This window comes from Leucoraja erinacea, chromosome 7, assembly GCF_028641065.1.
Source record: "Leucoraja erinacea ecotype New England chromosome 7, Leri_hhj_1, whole genome shotgun sequence".
NCBI classification, from domain to species: domain Eukaryota; kingdom Metazoa; phylum Chordata; class Chondrichthyes; order Rajiformes; family Rajidae; genus Leucoraja; species Leucoraja erinaceus.
The window spans coordinates 37,924,699-37,949,679 of record NC_073383.1 but is presented as its reverse complement, the minus strand read 5'-3'; the positions used below and the strand labels follow the sequence as shown (position 1 = coordinate 37,949,679).

The 24,981-nt window shown below is 42.1% G+C and overlaps 1 protein-coding gene across 1 annotated transcript in view; it reads left to right on the top strand.

The window, feature by feature from the left end:
- Window positions 1-24,981, top strand: part of bard1 (BRCA1 associated RING domain 1) — a 190,415-nt gene that overhangs the window by 150,836 nt on the left and 14,598 nt on the right. Inside the window, 3 exon segments of the mRNA XM_055638306.1 lie at window positions 1,197-1,305; window positions 2,066-2,198; window positions 11,270-11,362. Of these exon segments, the coding sequence (XP_055494281.1) occupies window positions 1,197-1,305; window positions 2,066-2,198; window positions 11,270-11,362 (335 nt within the window).

Sequence of the window (24,981 nt, the reverse complement as noted above, 5' to 3'; positions counted from 1 at the left end):
CCTACCTTCCTGCAAGATGGGATCTATTTAGCACAGTTCCTCTGTCTCTGCCATATCCTTCTGATTAACCTGCTGAGGACATGTTAAATCCATTACATTCGTCAGATTCACCTATTTAAATATCATATATATTGGACTTTCAATTTGTCACCTTTTGTATAAGAATTCCATGATAATACTTGCAGTCAGAACACTTAGGAAAAAAAGTAAATACTCTTCAAAATTACTTCAAAGCATATTTTCTTGAAAATTTTCTGATTGGTCAAACAGGCATAGATTATTTCATCCCTCAAAGCTCTTACCTTTTGACTAGCTATGATCAGTCAGTGAAGCATATGGGTAATCATCCAGAGTTGGTGCGATTAAAATTATGTCCTTCATGCAACCATGTAATCTGAAAATGGATATTTATATGCCATTTGTTTTGAAAAACTGGTTGTTCAAAAGCATGAGATATAGATTTTTATAAAAATAGTGTATTGTTATTGGTTTATTATTGTCAGTATATCAAGTTACAATGAAAAACTTTTGTGTGCTATCAAATTAAATCAGATTATACTATACAAGAGTACAATCAAGCCTTGCACAAGTACAACAGGTAATGCAAACAGAAAAAGTACCAGAGTGCATAATATAGTTTTGCAGCATTGGACTATTACAGTTACAGAGAAAAGGTCCAGCGTTCGCGATGGAAGATGAGGACAACCACCTAACCTATAGGAAGACAATTCAGTAGTAGATAACTGAGGAAGAAGCTGTTTCTGAGTCTGATCGTACATGCTTTCAAACTTTTATATCTTCTGCCTGATAGAAGAGGGAAGAGCCAGGGGTGAAATAGGTCCTTGAATGTGTTAGTTGCTTTCCCAAAGCAGTGTGCAGTGTACACAGAGTTGATGGTGGGGTGTCTGGTCTGTGTGATAGACTGGGCTACTTACACAACTGAAATTTCTTGGGGTCTTGGGTAGAGCTGTTTCCAAACTAAGCTGTGATGCAACCCGATAGAAGACTGTTTACGATGCATCTATAGAAGTAGCATTGTTGGAGACATGCCAAGGTTGCATAGTCTCCTGAGTAAGTAGAGGCAATGCTGTGTAAATGAGATGAAAAATTGAACACCATATTTTATCTTGCCTGTTGAGAATAAATCTAACATGCAGCAGATTACTGACATTTTCACTTTTATATTTTGTCCCCAGCAATATCTTTGGAATGCGGCCTAAGGATTATGCAAATGCAGAAGAACTGATTGCCGCTCTGCAGCAATCCCCGGAAGATGAAAATCCACTTGTTGAGCAGTGTTTTATGGTGTGTATTCTGTATTTTGACATTATTCTTTCAATGTGTAAAAATTGTCTTTAGTGCTTAAAAACAATCTTTTCACTGAATTGTTCTTTAATTATTTTTCATAGATAATTAAATGAGCATTTAGCTCCTTTCAGAAATGTTATTATCGCATCACATTTGTCAGTTGATTGGTGTGCAGTTTGATGTGCAATGGAAGATTTATTTGTACATTAGCCAAACGTATGAATGCCACTTTATTTTGCATGAGGGGTTTCATGGAAGAGCCCAGTCTTTCTTTCAATACCCACATGCTTACAAAAGAACAATGTTTAGGAACAAATCCCCCGGTTTATTCTTTATTTCTTCTGCATAATTCATATACCAGGTGTTGCATGTTCATGCAAGCAGAATATAGCCTGGTCTACGTATTTCTATTTTCTGGTTCATTTATCGTTTATTTTAGGTCTTAATTTTATCATGGATCTTACTCCAGTAAGGAGTAGTCATTATTGGGGTGGAATTTGTAATACATGCGTAATTTGTGCAAATAATTATATTTGGTTCCAATTCTGTTTAAATAGATAACAATAAAAGCATTTTATACCACGCTTTCAAAGGAAGAGATACAATTAATGGCATCTTAATTACAAATCCATAATGTCAGGCATTATGCTTTAAATACATGTTTAATCATTAAGAGTAAATATTTAGCTATTTGTGCATTTGCAAAATGTTTGTCTTGCTGTATTTGAGATATTTTTCTGAATCTTTCAATGAATAGTCATCTGCAAGCCAGAGAAGAGATGAACCTATCATGTTGCTGGGAAGTGGGCTCCGTCCAGCTGACAAGAATAAAATGGACAAATTAATAAAGCAACTAAACTTTGGGAGTTGTACTGAATTTAGCAGCTCAGGTACGTTTACCTGCAAAGGTGTTCCAAATATTATCCTAGTAGCTTGGTTAAAGCCAAACATACAGATACGTGGGAATAGCAACACCTTTATGTTGGAGACACTAGAAATAAGGAAACAAATTTGAAAGGTATATGGATGTACATTTGAATTATGTTGTGCTGCAACATTAAATGACTTGATTTTCAGTGTCGATGTAACAGGCATGTGGAAAGTGGAAATGCAGCCAGAATTAGATCAGATCAGCCATTACTAAATTACTAAAGCAAAATGCTCGATGGCCGTAGGACTTACTATTACAATTACACGTAACTATTTTTTATCTTCCTATGGACAAAATGACCAGTCAAATGGCAGTTTATTCTTGAAAATATTTTGATAACTAAACTTACATGTGATGACTAATTTTAACTTAGCAACAGCATCTTTATAATGAGTAAGATAAATGTGATTACATTTTACAGAAGAAAGAACAATGAGCTGGATTTAATGAGGATTATGTCACAGTCAAGAAATGTCTATGATAGTAGGGAAATCTTTGATACAAGGAGTTTTGAGAATGGAAGATATCAAAGGATGAAATTGTTCTTTAAAACATGTTGAACCTCAACAGGGGTTTTGTTAGATGTTTTGATGGGTATTGATCCATCAAGACCTTGGATCTTGATAGCATAATGCTCTTTCATTTATTACAATTCATATGAAACTGTTTCCTGGAATGAAATATGATTATGATGGTTTCCTGGGAATTTTATACCACTTTGAACCTCAACCAGGAGCTACCTGATGCAAATCATGAGGGTAGTTGTTTTCTGTATTGGATATATATGTGACAGTAACATTTTCCATGCAGCACTGTAATTGCACTGCTTGTTGCGAAACTGTTTAAATGGCTGCTCCCTTAACAAATCCCAGCCCAGTTTCGAGAACCGAGATCCTTCCCTGAGTTCTTTCAACAGGGGACATCATATTGCTGATATACAAAACCTCGGTTAGGCTGCGCATAGAATAGGATAGAATAGAATACCTTTATTGTCATTCAGACCTTACGGTCTGAACGAAATTATGTGCCTGCAGTCATACATACAATCATACAATAATAAACAACACTAAACACAAATTAACATCCACCACAGTGAGTCCTCCAAGCACCTCCTCACTGTGGTGGAGGCAAAAATCTTAGGGCTGCAGTCTCTTCCCTCCTCTTCTCCCTCTGCGCTGAGGCGATACTCCACCGGGCGATGGCACAAACAGTACCGCGGCTCACTGAACCCCGCAAACGGGCCGGCTCAAACACCGCGGCCCGGGGTGGTTGAAGCTGCCGCCATCCAGTCCAACGGACGCAGCCGCTGGCCCGCGGCTAAACCCCGGACTCGGGTCACCTCCGCCAGAACGCCGTCCCAGCCACCGGAGCACCGTTCCAGCCCCGAGCCAGATCGCCCTCACGTGAGTGCCGTTCCTCCCTTGAGCTGGGCCTCTCCGACGGGAGCGCCGTACCACCCTCGAGCTGGGCCGGTCCGACGGGAGCGCCATTCCACTCTCGGGCTGGGCCGCTTTCACGGGAGAGTCTCAACCCCGAGTCGGACCGCCCTCACGGGAGCGAGCCCAGGGCAAGTCCTGACTGGCTCTGCCTCCGGAGTCTCGAGGCCGCCAGCTCCGCCATTAGGCCTCAGTGTAGACGGAGGCAGAGAAGGGGGATACGACAAAAAAGTCGGATTCCCCCGAAGGGAGAGACAGCAAGCCCCGTTTCAACCCCCCACCCCCACCCCCACCTAAACACAACCTAAAAACAAAAACTAACTAGACAAAACGAAAAACAACAACATAAAAAAGTAAAGACAAACGGACTGCAGGCGAGCTGCAGCCGTTTACCAGCGCCACCACTTCCGGATCATGGAGCATTGTTGACAGTTCTGATAGCTACACGACAGGAAGAATGTAGAAATTAAAAGAGTGCAGAAGAGATTGATCATGATTATACCTGTATTGGAGGGCTATTGTAATAAGGGGAGATTGGCTAGATTAAATCTTTCCATGGATAAAGAAACTGAGAGGTGACCTTGTAAAAGTTAATAAAAAAACGGCGTAGATAGGATAGATATTTCTAAGAGCAAGGGAGTCTAGAACTAGAGGGAAAAGGTGTCAGGTGAGAAGGGAGAAATTCATAGGAGACTTGAGGGGTAGGTTTTATACACACAGCGTGGAGGTTACCTGGGACCAGCCGCCAGAGATGGTGTTTGAGGCAACTACAATTATAATGTTTAAACATTTGGATAGATAGGAATGGCATGGTGGGTATGAGCCTAATGTGGGCAAATGGAATTGTGTATGGGCCTCATGCTTGGCAAGGCAAATACCCATTTCTGTTCTCACTTTTCTATAGTTGTAACATGTGAAAGTAAGGCCTTGCTCTCTATACATAATTCAGTCATGCCTGACCCTTTGGGCTGATTTCTTTAATACCCAAACACATATTGATTTTAGCCTTCAAAATACTCTGTGATTTGAGCATACATAGCCTAATGGGCCTGTCCCACTTAGGCGACTGCAGGAGACTATGCAGTCGCCACATGGTTGCCACATGTTCGCGGGTGGTTGCTGGGGAGTCGCCTTCATGGTCGTGAGGAATTCCCGCATTCTGGGAACTAGTCGCGGCCTCATTATGATCTCTGTGAATATTTCATCATGTTGAAAAATTAGCGGCGACTAGAATCAAACCTCCATGGAGAGTAGCGAGAATTTTCGAGCCATAGGTGGGTTGCCAGGAGGCCGAAGGTTCTTGCAGGTTCTCGTAGGTTGTAGCCGGTGCTGACCCAGTGAATTTCATTGGGGAAAAGAAAGGTAATCAGTAGTTTTCAGAACCAAGGGTAACCGACTGGTAAAATTTATGGGCCTGTCCTACTATGGCGACCTTATTGTCGAGTTTAGGAGAGTCTGCACTCGCCACAAGCTCGCAGCATGGTCGACAAATGGTCGTAGGTGGTCTCTGGTAAGTCTCCTTCATGGTCAAGAGGAGTTCCCGCATAGTGGTTACTACTCGCGGCCTCAGTTTGGTAGCGGAAATGTTTTCAACATGTTGAAAATTTTTCTGCGAGCAAAAATTGGTCGGCACGGAGAAAATTGATACTTTTGAAGTCATAGTGCAGTGGTGGTGGTCGCCATGTCATTGTAGGTAGTCGAGGTAGCCATAGGTAATCTCCTTTACCTACCGGGCATTTTAATTGGCTCATGGGGGAAAGAAAACGTAAGCATGAGTTTTCAGAACCAAGGAAAACCGACCCGTAATGCTAAACTTCACAGCTGTGTATCTCTGGCTTTCATTTAAAGTTGTTTGATTTCTTAAAAATGTCTCCACTCATTCTCTCCCTTCTCTCCCCTTCCCTCCTCTTCTCCCCCCTTCTCCCTTCCCCCCCCCCCCCCCCGCTCTTTTTAAAGGACTTACTGTACACTGTGCTAGCCGTCTTTAACCTTACTGTTGATCGCGGGTATCACCTTGGCTTTGCACCGTGTGAATTTCAGACAGCACTCCCCTGCCTTTGCGATGTGTTTGTGTGTGTGTGTGTTCGCGCTGACGGTCGTTCCAACTCGCGGTTTTTTCAGGCGACTGCCCCCGAGCTTGAAGGTCGCAGACAGTTTGCTGAAAAGTCGCGTAAGCGGGGTAGACCCTTAATGCCCGGCGAGCTTCACAGCCGTGTATCTCTGACTTCTTAAAAGTTGGCTCCACTCCTTCTCCCAGGTTATTTCAGTGAAACTTCCCTAACAAATCATCTTGGTGAATCCAAACTAAATCACTTCCAAGGCAAGCATTCCTTTAAATGCAAGTTACTGTAGACGCTGGAAATATGAAATAAAAGAAAAGGAAATTCTGGAAATACTAAACAGTCAGGTAACATCTCAAGGGATGGTGGGGGTTAATTGGCATGTTAGGTCATCAGACTGGGTCTACATAGAAACATAGGTACAGGAGTAGGCTATTCATCCATTCAATATGATCATGGCTGATCATCCAGGAATGCCGGAAATTCCCAGTAAGTCGGTCAGCAGGAGATAAGAGGTAAATTGCTGGAACTCTTAGATACAAATGTGACATTTTTTAAAATGCTGAAACTTAGCCAATTTTAAATCTTCAAGATTTTATTTTAATTTTAGATTTCCAGCAACTGCAGTGTTCAGTATCTTGCAGTACCAATTTTGGTGTATTTTCTCTTTCCTCTGCCCTCATTCATCCCAGTCTGCGTACACCACCTCCAGACAGAACAGTTGCAATTAATAGTCCTTTACTTTGTATAAATGTAAATTGTCCCTAGTGTGCGTAGGATAGTGTTAATGTGCAGGGATCGCTGGTCAGTGCAGTCTCGGTGGGCCGAAGGGCCTGTTTCCATGCTGTATCTCGAAACTAAACCAAAGGTGCTTTAGTAAGTTATACAACAAGGAAATAGCTGACATTAATTAATTGCTTTGCCTCAGTATTTACTGCAGAAAAAGAGGATGTTCTGTTAGATATATCTTAAGGAACCTTACATTAAATGAAGTGAAATCCATTGGGTAAAGTGAAGGATAGACTCATTGCTTTTCCTGCCTTTATTTTAGTGTTGCGGTCTTAATAAGCAGGATATCTTCAAGCTTAGATATGACATTTTCAGACTGTTGCAGCACTGATGTAATCATGCCTTTTATGGAGTCAAATCTCCCGCTTATTTAACTTCATGATTGATTATACATTTCTGGAATGCAATTTATGAAGTGTCACCGTTTCTACTGTTTTGCCATCCTTAGCAGTTTCAGCTGCTTCCAGTTTCACCTTGTGATAAATGAGTTGGCAAGCTGTGAATTTAATCAATTGCTGAGGTGAACAGAACCTTTGGCTTCTTCTAATTTAATTATTCACATAATAGCATTGTCCTTTTGCGTAAAAAAAAACTACTGGAGGAACTCAGCAGATCAGACAACATTTGTGTGAAGAAACACAGAAACATAGAAAATAGATGCAGGAGTAGGCCATTCGGCCCTTTGAGCCAGCACAGCCATTCAATATGATCATGGCTGATCATCCAAAATCAGTACCCCATTTCTGCTTTCTCCCTATGTAATGATTACGTTAGCCCTAAGAGCTTTATTTAACTCTCTCTTGAAAACATCCAGAGAATTGGCCTCCACTGCCTTCTGTGGCAGAGAATTCCACAGATTCACAACTCTCTGGATGAAAAAAAGTTTTTCCTCTTAGTCCTAAATGGCCTGCCTCTTATTCTTAAACTGTGACACCTGGTTCTGGACTCCCCCAATATTGGGACCATTTTTCTTGCATTGCTCCTGTCCAATCATTTAAGAATTGTATATGTTTCTGTAAGATCGCCTCTCATCCTAAATTCCTGTGAATATAAGCGCAGTCTATACATTCTTTCATCATATGCCAGTCCCGCCATCCCGAGAATTATCCTGCTGAACCTACGCTGCACTCCCTCAATAGCAAGAATGTCCTTCCTCAAATTAGACCGAAACTGCACACAATACTCCAGGTGTGGTGTCATCAGGGCCCTGTACAACTGTAGTAGGACCTCCTTGCTCCTATTCTCAAATCCTCTCGCTATGTTACTTTCAGTGACTGATGTACAAGGACACTCAGGTTTCGTTACACCTCCTTTTTCCTAATCTGACACCATTCAGATTATAATCTGCCTTCTTGTTCTTGCCACCAAAGTGGATAACCTCATATTTATCCTCATGAAATACTGCACTGTATCTGCCCACTCACCCAACCTATCCAAGTCACCCTGCAGCCTTATAGTATCCTCCTCGCAGCTCACACTGCCATCCAGCTTTGTGTCATCCTCAAACTTGGAGATGTTACATTTAATTCATTTGTCTAAATCATTAATATATATTGTAAATAACTGGGGTCCCAGCACTGAGCCTATGGCACCCCACTAGCCACTGGACAGTGAAAATGGACAGTGTCACTGGAAGGAAATGGACAGGCAACATTTTGGGTCAGCACTCTTCTTCAGACTGATGTCCGTTCTTTGCTGTTCATTTTCAATTCATCGCCTTCCATACCATGTCTCAATGTACCTTAGTTTTGTTTCTTGTTGTCCATTCAAATGCTAGAAACGCTCAGTAGGATAGGCACCATCAGTGAAGAGAAAAAAGGACTTGCTGCTTCAGATCAGTGACCTTTTATCAGAAATATTGATTGATATCTGTTTCAGATATTGCAGCCCTCTTTGATTATGAATTCCAAAAGTTCATCAGTCACTTGAGTGAAGAAATACCCCATTGTCTGTTTTGAATAGCCTATCCCCCATTTTGAGACTTTTGGTTCAAAACCCCTCAGTCAGAGAAGCATGATCCCAGTATTAACCCTGGCAAGCCCTTTTAAGAATTTTGCACATTTTAATGAGCTCAATGTATATTCTTTTGAAAAGAATATAGGTCCAGACAGCCTGATCTCTCCTCATCCAACATGCCTGTCATCCCAGGAACCAATTTGGTGAAGATTCACTCCCTTTCTCGCAGGCACATCCTTCCTTACCAAGGGAGACTAGACACATTATTCGTGAGGCACAAGATCTCTCTACTTCTTACTCAACTCCTCTTGCAGTAACAGTACAATTTGCTTTTCTGATTGCTTCCCTGCTGCTACATATTAACTTTAGTCAAGAGAGTCAAGAGTGTTTTATTGTCATAAATGTCTCTTTAGAGATACAGCATGAAAACAGGCCCTTCGACCCATCGAGTCTGTGCCGACCAGCGATCAGTACGCTGGCACTATCTGACAGAAGAGGGACAATTTACAATTTACAGAAGTTAATTACACTACAAACCTGTATGTCGTTGGTGTGTTGGAGGATCCGGCACCAAGAGAAAACCCACCCGGTCACAGGGAGAATGTACAAACTCCGTATGGAGAGCACAGATAGTCAGGATCGAACGTGGGTCTCTGACACTGTAAGGCATCAACCACTGTGCTGCACTAAAATGATCAATGACTCTTGTACAAGGGCATCCAAATTCCTTTGAGCACCAAAACCTTTCAATCTCTCAGATTTAAAAAAAAAACAACCTATTTTTCTCATCAAAGTGGATGGCCTTAGATTTTCTACATTATACACCATTAGCCATATCCTTGCCATTTCACCTACCGTATTTCCCGGCAATGAAGACGCACCCCCATTTCGAGTTGCTAAATTTTGAAAAAAGGCTGGCGGGCCAGGATCACGGATTTGGTTTAGTCAGTAGAAAGGAAGATGTGAAACTCCTTCAAGGAGGCAAGGAGGACCAGGGAGCTTCCATCTTCGCCTGTCCCACAATGCGCAAGTCTGAGTGACGGAGACTTCCTGGCTCAGGGAGATCACATAACGGGGAGAGAGAGAGAACTCGAGACGGAGCAGCTAGCCTTCCGCTCAGTAGCTACCCACCAACCACCACCTCCACCGGTTGCGCCTGTGCCGAAGGACACCATGGCTGGCTGGCCGGCAGAAGGCGCTGGTGTGGCGGCCTGTTCCGCTGTCTGGTCCCGGCGGCCGCTTGCAGCCACCCAATCTACTGAGTGAGTTGCTGGCATGATCCCTGACCCCTTCCTTCTCAACGCTCCTGCCTTCCCCGCAACTTTACCCCTGGTAGCCCAGCCAAGTTTACTACTTTGTGCAGCCCAGGCCATGCTGATCCAGGCCAGACTCCCCACACGCTGTGAAAGAAACTCTTCCCCCCCTCCCTAGCCGTACTGAGAGGGCTCGCTTGCCCCAGGTCTGGCTGTGACACCCAGGTCGGCTGCGTGCCCCGCGAATGGCTGCAGTTCCCAGGTCAGCTTGCTTACCCCGGTTCTGGCTGCAGTTCCCAGGTCGCCCACCTGCCCCGGTACTGGCTGTAGCGCCGAGGTCGGCTGGCAGATCTGGCTGTAGCACCCAGGTCCCCTGCGTGCCCCGGGACTGGCTGAAGTTCCCAGGTCGCGAAAACTAATTGGAAAAAAATACGGCTGCAGGCCGGATGAGTTTGGGTTATGGCCGGATCCGGGCCGTAGGTTGCCGACCCCTGTGTTAGGCCTCATTGTGTCACCCCCCCCCCCCCCCCCCCCCCCATGTTTTAAAAGCGATCTATCTTTCTGGCTAACAAGTTAACCTTCGGCCTCCAAGACGCAGGTAAATTTTCCGGCCTTATGTGAGGGTAAAAAATAGCGTCTTCATTGCCAGGAAATGCGGTAACCAATGTCCTGTATCTTTCTCAGCCCATCATGATACGTTGTAGGATTTACCAGCTTGCTTGATAGGCACCCTCTACTCAATCATTCACTCACATTTCGAAACCTCAGCACCCAGCAGGATTTCCATTAGTACCAATTAGATATTTTCAATATAAACTCCCCCAATTGTATCAACATTTGCATTTGAAAATGTTTGCCTCCGGCATGATTTGCAACCAAGCTGTGCTCATGCAGCACAGGCATTGGAGAGCAAATTTTCAGTACTTTTGTTATTATTTCAGGTTTACTAGTTTGTGAGATGTGAGGGGGGGGGGGGCAACAATTGAATCAAAAATGTTTCCACTAGCTGTTTTGCTAGTGACTAGGTCAATGCTTGTAAAAACAGCTAGTGGAAACATTTTGCAGTAATTTGTTGCATTTCCCCCCAAAAAAGGCAGAATAATAGTCAATCGATAACTGCTCACCAGTTTATAGGTACTTTATGATGGGTTTAATTTGTGCTTATATTTATCAGCTGACTATTTCTATTTTTTACAAGTGTTTCTCTTGAAATTTCATTGCCTATAGAGAAGGTATCCTCATTTTCAATTGTCGGTTCTAATATTGGCAGATGAACAAGGAAAATTCAGTTATTCATCTTAATTTGGTAATGCAATAGAACATAGTTTAAGGTTTGTGTGTCCTTCATGTAACTCAACTCGGTGGTCATGGCTGCTCCACTGTATCTTCTATGAATGAACAAATCTTATTATTTGGACTATCATACCATGAACTCCAAATTGAAGTCCAATGGGAAAGGAAGATAATGAATTATTATGTTAAAGTCTGTTCGAAAGTATTTTTAATCACAAGTTATTATTTTATTTTTGCTTTTAGTGACGCACATTATTGTTCCCAATGATAATGCTCCCTGTACCAAGAAGTGTTTGATGGGGATCATCTCTGGCTGCTGGTTGGTGGATTTGCAGTGTAAGTTATGCACTACATTAAAATATTTGCATTCTAATTTACATTTGTGCTGGACTGTAGAAGCAACAAGGCCAGGCTTGCATGGCTGAAGAACGTAACTGCCTTAATATTGAGTCCAATTTTAAATGCATTCTTAGGTAATCCCTTACACTTTGTGTTACCTAATTATATGATGTTGTACTAACTGGTTGCAATTTATCATGACATATTGCAAATTCTAAGTTCATAACCTTTGCTCACATTTTCTGCACAGTTTAATAATAAACTTAGCTAGGCTCAGATCTATACTTCTGTTTTACTTCATCTGTTGTGCTTCAAACAATAGAGTATCTTAATTTTAATGTAATTTATTTTGCTCTTCCAGGGTATATGTTTAGTTTAGTTTAGAGATACAGTGCAGAAACAAGCCCTTCAGCCCTCCGAGTCCACATGGACCAGTGATTCCTGCACATTGTCGCACTATCCTACACACACTAGGGAAAATTTACATTTATACTAAGCCAATTAACCTACAAACCTGTGCATCTTTGGAGTGTGGGAAGAAACCGAAGATCTCGGCGAAAACCCACGCGATCACGAGATCTTACAACGAGACCAATCCATTTCCATGTTTTTCAAATGATCTAGCCTTTTGTGTGAAAATGGTTCTGTCTAGCATTAGCCATCCCAAGCCCTTCTCTTGTTGGCCATGTGTTGCAATACAAACTATTTGTTCTTGTAAACTATTGTAGATGTAGTTCTTCCCAGACACAGAGCAGAAGGACTTTTCTTGACTACACATTTTAGCATGGGTCAAAGGGTAATATGCAGCAGGGGTGAGTACCTACTGTTTATTGAACCTCGAGACTTGCTGAACCCAATGGCAGCACCCACAAGTATTGCACTTATAATGTACACATGCTCGACAGGAATCAGAGGTTATGAGGAGAAGGCAGGAAAATGGGGTTAGGTGTCAGCCATGAAGTCCATGAGTTCTGCACAGGTGCAGGAGGCAGCCCTGATACAATCATCTTCTTCTTCTTCTTGCGTATGGCGTTCATGACCTAAAGTTGTAGGACAGCTTGTTCTATTTGATCTTATTTGATTGTGCACGCCAAGTTGATTGCATTCGTCGAAACAGGGCGGACCACGTGAAGGTTGCATTCTCCCACCCCTACAGTCATCGATGTAGTGGAGAAAGAGTTGGAGGAATAGGGCCTTTATAAACCTGGAGCAAGGACTGTTTGACACAACCAACAAACAGGGAGCTATATTTGGGGTCATGCAAGTGCTTCAACAAGATTTACAGTTCAGCAATCTGCCAATCAGGGAACCCCCCATGTCTGAGGTGATCTGTTGCCGACTATGATTTGTCCAGCCGCCTCTTCTCTCCCAGTTATTTTTCCCGCTATCCCCCGCAGTCAGTCTGAGGTAGGGTCCCGATCCGAAACGTCACATATCCATTTTTGACAGAGATACTGCCTGACCCACCAAATTACACTAGCATTTTGTGTCTATCTTTAATATTCTCTACAGCGTGTAATATTTCTAGCATGGTTGAAAATTATTACATAGTAATTATATATAAATTATTAGAATTAGAATTAGATCCTTTATTTGTCATTCAGAGAACAAAATGTCGTTACCTGCAGCCATACATACAATAATAAACAACAGAACAGACAGTAAACACAAATTAACATCCACCACATTGAGTCCACCAAGCACCTCCTCACTGTGATGGAGGCAAAAACCTTAGGGCTGCAGTCTCTTCCCTCCTCTTCTCCCTCTGCGCTGAGGCGATACCCCACCGGGCGATGGTAAAATCAGTCCCGCGGCTCACCGAGCTCCATGAACGGGCCGGTTCAAACACCGCGGACCGGGGTGGTTGAAGCTGCCGCTCTCCAGTCCAGTGGACACAGCTGTTGACGACGTCGTCCACTGGCCCGCGGCCGAACCCCGCACTCAGGCCGCCGCTGCCAAAACGCCGTCTCAGCCACCGGAGCACCGTTCCAGCCCCAAGCCGGGTCACCCTCACGTGAGCATGACACTAACACTAAACTACATCTATATCAAGATAGAATAATAATAATAATAATAATAATAATAATAATATCTTTTATTGTCACTGCACATAAGCGCAACGAGATTTGGTATGCAGCTTCCAACCGATGTCATAACATAAATAACTAATAAAATTTGGATTTAGATATCCCGAGAACATGGATTGTAAAAAGAACAGTAAAACAGTCAAAACAGTTCAGCAGACTAAAGTGCAGATGTGTCTGTGCGACGTGACCATCCGAGGGAGACAGTCCAGGGGGATGGGGGGCACTCAGCAGGGCCGGTTCAGAGCCGCTATAGCTCTGGGAATGAAGCTGTTCCTGAGTCTGGAGGTTCAGGCGTAGAAGGCCTTGTAACGTCTGCCGGAGGGAAGTAGTTCGAACAGTCCATTACAAGGGTGTGAGGAGTCTTTATGAGCCAAGAGATACTGCAGGCCTCCTGTGATTATTGGACAGATAAAAATTACAGTGTTTTTCTGCAATCCTAGATATTTTTGCTTCTGCCTCTTTTTGTAACAAGCTTGCTTAATCTTTGTACCATAAAGGTTTTTGCACATCCTTTTTTTTCCTCCACAGTGTTACTTCTTCTTTAGTCAGCTACAGAGTTTAGTCAATTCCAGGCAGTTGCCAGAATTATTTACTTAATCTTTCAGACTTGGCTTTAGTTCTCACTTACCGGTTTTGTCAGCTGTGTCACAGTGGTGGACCTCTTGTCTCGAGTTAGATTGTGGGTTGCTGGTGTGATATATAATCTGCAGTGATACTCAAGCATTGAGTACTGTCGGAGAAAATGTATTTTGGATGAGATGTTAAAGTAGTGTTCAATCTGCCCTACGGATGAAGATAAACGTCTCCGTGGAACTATGAAGAAATCCAGAGAATTATCCCATTTACTTACGCAAATATAGATTTTACAACTAATGCCATACACTCAAAAATCATTAAATGAATTATCTAGACTCTCATTACTATTTGTAATATATTGCTGAGTGCAAATTAGTTGCCAGGTTTATTACATTTCTATAGTTATGTGATTACATTTCAAAAATTATTTGTGACATTGAGTGCTTTGGAACAGGCTAGGATTTTACAAGTCACAAAACAATAAATATGGTTTTCCTATACGTTAATGATTCTAAAACTAGGTGTCTTGACCTTGCCACAAAGTTGGCAAATTAGATATAAATTTAAACTTGGTGACTGCGAAATTGACTCTTTCAGGTAATGACTGAGATTGACATTTTAGTGTGAAGTCATCAAAACTTCAGTATATTTGAGAACATTCCCATGCTGAATCTGGAAAATAATGATTATATGAAATGGAACAAATTAGATAATCTTTGCATAAATTCTGAACTAGAGAACTTCAGTTATAGTAACCAGAAAGAAAAATTGTAAAGCACTTGCTAACTACATCTAATCAGTCCAAATACACATGACATTTTAAACAGGTGTATGTTCCACAATCAGAAATGTCAGTCCATGTGTAGATTTGGTGCAAGGACGGGAAAACTGAATTGTTTTGGGAGGTCTAGAGAGATTAATCCTTTTTGAATAGTGATAAGTGTATACTGAGGATTGCGTGGTAAAAGAGTGCACTCAGACCGCTTCTTAATATCCTACCCCTCTATTCCAGATTCCTGTAGCCTATGTTGTCTATACCTTCAATTTTGTGCACAAACCTTTCTATATTAATGTTTCTTTTTCATTGAATATGAACTATATGGTATGCACAAATGTGGCAATGGCCAATCCATTTTATGAACTTTTAGCTTAATCAGGAACAGGCCAGGGTGGCATAGTGATGCAGCGGTAGAGTTGCTGCCTTACAGCGCCTGAGGCCCCATAGCACAGAATCCTGAGCTAATTCTGCTACTACCATCATCTATTGCGACATGATGGCTTCCACTGATTGTCGCCGGAAGCTTGCGTTTTCTTCAGGACGGACGATGACAGCGAGGTCAACATTTGTAACAAGATGGGCATGAAAAGAAGAAGAAGACAGCGCCAGAGACCCGGGTTCAATCCTAACCATGGGTTGTATGGGGTTTGTCCCTTCTCCCTGTGATCGCGTGGCATGAAGACATGCAGGTTTGTAGGTTAATTGGCTTCTGGAAATTGTCCTTGGTGTCTAGGATAGAACTTGTGTACAGAGATTGCTGGTCAGCGTGGACTCTGGGCCAAAGGGTCAGTTTCCACGCTGTATCTCTATACTAAACGGAGGAAATAAGTTGTCAAAATTTACATTGTGTCATGATTATCCTATTTTGTGGTTTATAAAACACAGGGACACCAGGCAGTTCTGAAGGCAAATTGTGGAGAGTTAGAGGACAAAATAAGTTATGTTAAATTATATAGGGGTTCAGTTAGTCCTCCTTCAGTGTATGTGCATGCGTTAATAATCTTACTTAAAGATGGATATACTTGGAGTAGATACGGCGTAGCTTTACTCAAGCAATTCATCCTAAAAAATAGAATGATATTGGCGCACATTCATTCGTTTAGAAGAAGAGGTATTCTCGCTGATACGTACAAAATTCTGAAAAAGGATTGACATGTGGCAGTACCTGGTTAGCCTAGAATTTGGAAGCATAATTAAAGGGCAAATGGTGTATTATAGCATTGAGATAAAAATAATATTCTTCATGTAAACTATGACAATTTGTTTTGAATTCTCAACTTCTCAGAGAGGTATGAATGCTCAGTGGTTTGTATATATGAAGTTGAGAGACATTTTTGGACATTAAGGAAGATGGGGAGAAAATTAGATCAGGCAGCAAAATGGAATTGAAGATTGGTATCATCTAAGGGCCTATGGAAAAGTCTAGTCTGGAATGGTCTAATCTCATCTGTTGAATAGTGAGGCGTTGTATAACCTACTTCTGCATCTTACTACTTGCATTCTTAAAGGACTAAAATATATATATATATAATAATTGTCTACTGATTATTTTCACCACCAAATGATCTTTATATTAATGTTGGGGCCACTACCAATTATATTACATGAACCTAAGCTAAATTGTATGGCTTTAATGCATTTATACCAGATTAATTATCTGACCTTTTATGACTGATGTGCCAGGATGATGAGCTTTTCCATGTCCTTTTCCAGGTGAGGAATGATGACGTTGAAAAAGAGAGAACCTATTTCCTCCCACTTTAGGTCTGAATTCAAGAAAGCCTGGATAGATGCTGTTGGCCTTTGCACTGACCTCTCAAATATGACATCAGTGCATTCATTACAATCTGAGGATTGTTATCTGCTCCCTTTGATTTTGTCCGTCATAACACGTGAACATTTTAAAAGCTGTTGGATTGATACTAATTAACAATCACAATAAATAAACCATCCAAAGATGAAGAGCAGGTCTAGAACACTTAATCTATGGGACTTGGGGATTCTGGTCACTGAGTCACAATTACTCAGAGTCACCATTGAGAATCCATGAAATGTTATTATTTTTTTCGTGCTTTAAACCTACATCACTTATGCATTGCAAACCTGTTCGAAATGTTGCAGTCCAACTTTCCACTTTTTTAAAACTATTTTATAGAATCCAATTCAGATTACAAAATAGAGAGTAATTATATGTTGTATGTTCAGAGTGTTATTGGAAAATGTATTCAGGCTGACCAGCTCCATCACACCATCACAACTCTTAACACCAACATAGATCTTAATGCATTCTATCTAAGATGGATTTAGAGCTATATCCTTCAGCTGAAAGGACAATATTCCAGCAATCAGGGCTGTTTGAGTGTCTGCATATTTATGACGACATTTCTTTCAGTCAAGTATTCTGCTCAAAATATTGAGACCCATGGGTTCAAAAATGTTGAAGTAATTGTTATACTTACATAAGGTAGTAATTTGGAATTTTACAGCTGTTATTGTTTTTTAATGATTTGATTCTTTTATTTATATTGGAGCTCCTCACCAAAAAAACAGTTGTTAAAATGGTAATTCCGAAATGTTTCCACGATAGAGTTGGAATTTCTTTTTGTGAAATGGCATTTCATTGCATGCAGATTCATCACTCGGGGTTTGTTTGACTTGTTCAATCTACCACAGAAGACAGTTTATGCCTTAGCAATTGAGCCATGGGAATCTAAGGCTGATCTGGACAAATTAGAAAAGTGGATGAGGGAATTGCCAATATTTTGTGTAGTCTCTATTTCCAGGGGATACTTTTCCAAAAAGCTGATCATAGCACATTGATTAAAAGACGCTGAGCTGCTCATTCAAATCACTTATTGGATGGACGAAACAAGAAAACTAAGCAACCCTGCTCAATCTTGATGTTTATTTTTTAAGATGGTGAAAATCTTTAGCCTTATTAATAATAGTCTTGTTAATTTAGTAGTTGCCATCTGCCGTAAGATAGATAGATAGATAGATAGATAGATAGATAGATAGATAGATAGATAGATAGATAGATAGATAGATAGATAGATAGATAGATAGATAGATAGATAGATAGATAGAGAAGAGTTAATTAAACTAATGTGGCAGGGGGATGGGTACAAGAGCAGAGAGGCAATGAGGGTAAAATGAGGGTAGAAGCAATAGATAGCAAGGTGAAAAGTAAAAGTGGCAGGCAGACAAAACCAGGGTAAAAATCAAAAAGGGCCACTTTTCAACATAATTGTATAAGGGGGAAGAGCGTTGTAAAAACAAGCCTGAAGGCTTTGTGTCTCAATGCAAGGAGTATTCGTAATAAGGTGGATGAGTTGAACGTGCAGATAGCCATTAATGATTATGATATAGTTGGGATCACGGAGACATGGCTCCAGGGTGACCAAGGCTGGGAGCTGAACAACCAGGGATATTCAATATTCAGGAGGGATAGAGAGAAAGGAAAAGGGGGTGGGGTAGTGTTGCTGGTTAGAGAGGAGATTAACGCAATGGAAAGGAAGGACATTAGTTTGGAGGATGTGGAATCGGTATGGGTAGAGCTGCGAAACACTAAGGGGCAGAAAACGCTGGTGGGTGTTGTGTACAGGCCACCTAACAGTAGTAGTGAAGTTCGAGATGGTATCAAACAGGAAATTAGAAATGCGTGCGACAAAGGTAAAACAGTTATAATGGGTGACTTCAATCTACATATAGATTGGGTGAATCAAATTGGCAGGGGTGCTGAGGAAGAGGATTTCTTGGAATGTATGCGGGATAGTTATCTAAATCAACATGTAGAGGAACCAACAAGAGAGCAGGCTATTTTAGACTGGGTATTGAGTAATGAGGAAGGGTTAGTTAGCAGTCTTGTTGTACGTGCCCCCTTGGGCAAGAGTGACCATAATATGGTTGAGTTCTTCATTAGGATGGAGAGTGACATTGTTAATTCAGAAACAATGGTTCTGAACTTAAAGAAAGGTAACTTTGAGGGTATGAGACGTGAATAGGCCAAGATTGACTGGCAATTAATTCTAAAAGGGTTGACGGTGGATATGCAATGGAAGACATTTAAAGACTGCATGGATGAACTACAAAAATTGTTCATCCCAGTTTGGCAAAAGAATAAATCAGGGAAGGTAGTGCATCCGTGGATAACAAGGGAAATCAGGGATAGTATCAAAGCGAAGGATGATGCGTACAAATTAGCCAGAAAAAGCAGCATACCAGAGGACTGGGAGAAATTCAGAGACCAGCAGAGGAGGACAAAGGGCTTAATTAGGAAAGGAAAAATAGATTATGAAAGAAAACTGGCAGGGAACATAAAAACTGACTGCAAAAGCTTTTTATAGATATGTGAAAAGAAAGAGATTAGTTAAAACAAATGTAGGTCCCTTGCAGTCAGAAACAGGTGAGTTGATCATGGGGAACAAGGATATGGCGGACCAATTGAATAACTACTTTGGTTCCGTCTTCACTAAGAAAGACATAAATAATCTGCCGGAAATAGCAGGGGACCGCGGGTCAAAGGAGATGGAGGAATTGAGTGAAATCCAGGTTAGTCGGGAAGTGGTGTTGGGTAAATTAAATGGATTAAAGGCCGATAAATCCCCAAGGCCAGATAGGCTGCATCCCAGAGTACTTAAGGAAGTAGCTCCAGAAATAGTGGATGCATTAGTAATAATCTTTCAAAACTCTTTAGATTCTGGAGTAGTTCCTGAGGATTGGCGGGTAGCAAACGTAACCCCACTTTTTAAGAAGGGAGGGAGAGAGAAAACGGGGAATTACAGACCAGTTAGTCTAACATCGGTAGTGGGGAAACTGTTAGAGTCAGTTATTAAAGATGGGTTAGCAGCACATTTGGAAAGTGGTGAAATCATTGGACAAAGTCAGCATGGATTTACGAAAGGTAAATCATGTCTGACGAATCTTATAGAATTTTTCGAGGATGTAACTAGTAGCGTGGATAGGGGAGAACCAGTGGATGTTGTGTATCTGGACTTCCAGAAGCTTTTGACAAGGTCCCACATAAGAAATTAGTATACAAACTTAAAGCACACTGCATTGGGGGTTCAGTATTGATGTGGATAGCGAGCTGGCTGGCAAACAGGAAGCAAAGAGTAGGAGTAAATGGGTCCTTTTCACAATGGCGGACAGTGACTAGTGGGGTACCGCAAGGCTCAGTGCTGGGACCCCAGCTATTTACAATATATATTAATGATCTGGATGAGGAAGTTGAAGGCAATATCTCCAAGTTTGCGGATGACACTAAGCTGGGGGGCAGTGTTAGCTGTGAGGAGGATGCTAGGAGACTAAGGTGACTTGGATAGGCTGGGTGAGTGGGCAAATGTTTGGCAGATGCAGTATAATGTGGATAAATGTGAGGTTATCCATTTTGGTGGCAAAAACAGGAAAGCAGACTTTTTTCTAAATGGTGGCCGATTAGGAAAAGGGGAGATGCAGCGAGGCCTGGGTGTCATGGTACACCAGTCATTGAAAGTAGGCATGCAGGTGCAGCAGGCAGTGAAGAAAGCGAATGGTATGTTAGCTTTCATAGCAAAAGGATTTGAGTATAGGAGCAGGGAGGTTCTACTGCAGTTGTACAAGGTCTTGGTGAGACCACACCTGGAGTATTGCGTACAGTTTTGGTCTCCAAATCTGAGGAAGGACATTATTGCCATAGAGGGAGTGCAGAGAAGGTTCACCAGACTGATTCCTGGGATGTCAGGACTGTCTTATGAAGAAAGACTGGATAGACTTGGTTTATACTCTCTAGAATTTAGGAGATTGAGAGGGGATCTTATAGAAACTTACAAACTTCTTAAGGGGTTGGACAGGCCAGATGCAGGAAGATTGTTCCCGATGTTGGGGAAGTCCAGGACAAGAGGTCACAGCTTAAGGATAAGGGGGAAATCCTTTAAAACCGAGATGAGAAGAACTTTTTTCACACAGAGAGTAGTGAATCTCTGGAACTCTCTGCCACAGAGGGTAGTTGAGGCCAGTTCATTGGCTATATTTAAGAGGGAGTTAGATGTGGCCCTTGTGGCTAAGGGGATCAGAGGGTATGGAGAGAAGGCAGGTATGGGATACTGAGTTGGATGATCAGCCATGATCATATTGAATGGCGGTGCAGGCTCGAAGGGCTGAATGGCCTACTCCTGCACCTAATTTCTATGTTTTTAATTACTGAACTATAAATTTGTTTCAAAATTAATAGTAACCAACAGCCCAACTCCACAATAATATAGGGCTGATAATTTGTAGTGCAAGAAAAATATAATACCAACCATGGAGTCTTCTCATTCCTTCAGATTTTGAATATCTTAGAGATTTTGATGGAAATTTTCAATTCTTGTTTTTCTCTCTCTCACTGCATCTGTTGTCATCTAGTAATTCTTTCCATTTATTAATATCTATCTTTCCACCTGACTTAGAAGTGGAACAGGAAGTAGACAATTCAGCCATTTGGGCATGCTCTGCCATTCATTAGGATGATCTGTGATCCTCCATCTGAACATCATATTTTGTCATGCCCATTTATGCTTTCTGTGTTCCGAAGTTCATATGTCTCCCTCTTAAATATATCCATTGACTTGACCTGTGATAGAGAATTGTTTGATTGAAGACATTTCTCCTTATCTAGGTATTATCTAGGTACTCCTTATCTAGGTACTTTGTCTCAAATATTTTACCTTCTCCTTCAGTTGGATATTACGGCCTCACGTTTTCAGCAATTTTGAGGGCAAAATTATTTTAAGCTGTTGGACACAAGGAAAAGTCAAACTGAACATAGATGATGTAAGATTACTACTGAAAATGCTGGCTTATATAAGATATTTAGACATATGCACAGCTGATATTTGAGAAATACGTATAAGGAAATATATAGTTTTAAGTTTCTGTTTTCCTTATTGTTCTAGTGTGAACTCTTGGTTGAATAAGTTAAAGATCATCAACTGTTCGGCATTTAAGTCTGAGTGGATACTCTAAAATGGAGGTCCTCATTCATACTTTCAAACAAGAAAACGTTCTTTTAATTTGTTCTCATCACCTCATTTCCTTTTGAATTTTTCTCTTAATAATAAGCTTTATATGATCACAACAATTCAACAATTACTTGTTTATCACATTGTTCACTGGCATTTCGAAAGATCTTCAGGTCATTAAAGCAGCTTTTTCTTAATTTTGAATACTTCATTGGTAAGAGGCAGCATTGTACTGGGTGGGGGGGGGGGGGAGTAACAAGGAAATGTGAAGGAAACAGCATAATATGATATTTACAATACAAGCAGTGTCACAGAGGAAGATTGATGGGAAATTGGATTGAAAGAGATCTAAATACATGAGTAGTATTAGATGTTTAAATAAATATTTCATCTCAATGTTCTATTGAAGAATATAGGAGCCACAGGAAAATTTATTCTTTAGTAATAAAGTTATTTTAATGAAAAATCTTAAAATTGCCACGATTTTCCCAGGGATGAAGGTAAGGATAATTTTGGAAATTTACAAAGGATGATGAAAAGAACTGAAGGAGACTAAAAGCAAAATGGAGGTAAAGAAGCAAGAAATATTAAAACAAATCGTTAGTACTGATGCAACTTTATAGGACTTTGAATAGGCTCATTTAGAGTATTGTGTGCAGTTTTGATAGCCCCATTACAGGAAGGATGGGGTTTAGCAGAATGATTTCTGGATTACGTGGTAATAGCTGTAGGGGAAGTTTGGACGGACTTGGATTGTTTTCTGTGGAACGCCAGAGGTTGCGAGAAGACCTGGGAGCAGTATATAAAACAAAACCAAGTGGGACCCGTTGGGTCCCAGTCACACGGTCCCCCAACGCAACCCATTCCCCAACACAATATTCCACCACTCACTCGTTCCCCCAACGCTACATTCCACCACTCACCCATAGCCCCTAACTGCGCAGGAGCGGCTCATTTCCCCTCATCCCCCAGCACACCCTCCCCCTCCTTTTCCCATGTGAGAGGAGAGGGGGGGAGGGATGTTGGGTGTGTGGGGGGGTGTGGGCGGGAGGGGAGGAGGGATGTGGGGTGGGAGGGGAGGAGGGGTGTGGGGTGGGGGAGGGGAGGACGTGTGCATGTGGACGGGGATGTGTAGGAGGGGGGGAGATGGTGGTGTGGGGGGAGGGGGGTGTTGGGGAGGGGATTATGTGGCGGTGAGGAGGTGTGTATGTGGGCGGGAGGGATATGGGGAGGATGTGAGGGAGAGTGTGAGTGGGAGGGCGTGTGTGTGGGCGGGGGGGTGTGTGTGGGCGGGGGGGGTGTGTGGGGGGCAGGGTTGGGCGGGGGCGGGGGGGGGGGGGGGTGTGGGTGGGGAGAGGGTCGTGGGCGGGGGGAGGGGTGTGGGGGATGGGGGGGGATTGGGCAGGGGGTAGTTGTGGGGAGAGGTGGGGTTGTGAGCGGGGGGGTGTGGGCGGGGGGTTGTTGGGAAAAGGTGTGGGGAGGGGGGCTGTGGAGGAGGGGACGGGGAGTGAGCTTGAAGAAAAGACGGGAAGAGCCATGGGCGAGAGGGGGTATCACGGGGGAGGGGCAGGAGCCAGCGAGGGGGACCAGAGGGGTAGTGGCTGGAATTGCAGTGTACGATGGGGACTGACAGCGGTCGTAGGTCGTTCTCCGCCGGGATCAGAGTTTCGGCTTTCCGTTTGGGGACATGTCCGACTCCCGGCAGGGCTGGGTTTCCGACGCTGGATTGGACTGGGTCTCCGACGCTGGGCTGCTTGGGTCTGGGCTGCTTCGGGTCGCTCCGAAAATTGTGTCCGGTTGGAAACCTCCGCCAGCCATCCTCAGCTTCAGTAAAGAAGCGATGGCGCACGAAGGGGCGGACTGTCCCGGTGAGTGACAGGGGAAGAGACTAATCTGCGCGGCACTGAACAGCAGGAGAAGAGATCGATCTGCACATGCGCGGTTTTTAAGATTTTTGAAACTTCCCTAACTTTTACAACATTCAACCGATTGGAACGAAACTTGGTGCAATCGCAGCATAGGAGAATGGTGAGTGAACTGGTGGAAAATCGTAGCGCTATCGCGAACTGTTTTTGCGCTAATAGAAAGACCGCACAAACTGGAAGATAACAAGATCAGAGTTTTAGTGATAGATAGATAGATAGATAGATAGATAGATAGATAGATAGATAGATAGATAGATAGATAGATAGATAGATAGATAGATAGATTATGAGAGGCATAGGTAGGGTAGACAGAATATTTTTCTGAGGGTGAAAAAAATCAAATACTAGAGGCCATAGCTTTAAGGGCGGTGAAAAGTTTAAAGAAGATGTGTGAGGCAGGTTTTTTTTATACAAAGGGTGGTGAGTGCCTGGAATGTACTGCCAGTGATGGTGGTTAACGAAGATGCATTAGTGGCATTAAAAAACTTTTAGATATGCGTATGAATATGAAATTTCTTTCAACATTGCTCCATGATATTTACTTTTATAAGAGATTATTCTGGCCATCCCCTAACAATATCCCTGAGAGGTCTCCTGCCTTCTCGGGTACTAAAGACCCACCTCCTGGTGTGTATTTCATTAACCAGGTCTTCTAAATCCCTCTGAGTAAATCTGGGAATTTCCTTCTCTCTAGTCTGCAAGGTATCTCTCAGCCATATTTTGTTGCAATCTCACGGCTTTTTGGAGTGTGCCGTTAAGGTCTGATGCCCTCATCTAATTGGTGCACGTTAAAGGGATGATACTTGCACTGAATTGAATGAGATCCTGCCAGGAATTGTGCACTTCGTTCTGGCTATAAACCACCCTTACACTGTTATAAAGATCTTTGACTGCAATTCTTTGCGGAGCTTTGATCTCAGTCATTAAATACAACAATGTTTTAGTCTGCCAAAAATAAGTGAAATCCAATCTGGGGAATTAATCCCAATTTGTTCCCTTTTTGATTCTGCTTCTAAAATTGTCATTCTTCTCCATTACAGCAGATTTAAAGTTCAATCATAGATTTGACAGAAAAGAGGCATGTGCTGAAATAAGCTATTTATTTTAGTCCAGGAGGAATAGTCACATCAACCAATTCAATTGGCTGATTCATATCGAAAAAGTCGAGGAGCACAGATTCAATTCTCAAAAACATTTCACATTAAAGCAAGAATTCAAGTTTTTGCTTCATAAATTTGAAAGCTGACCTTATTGATCTTTTGAGGGCCTA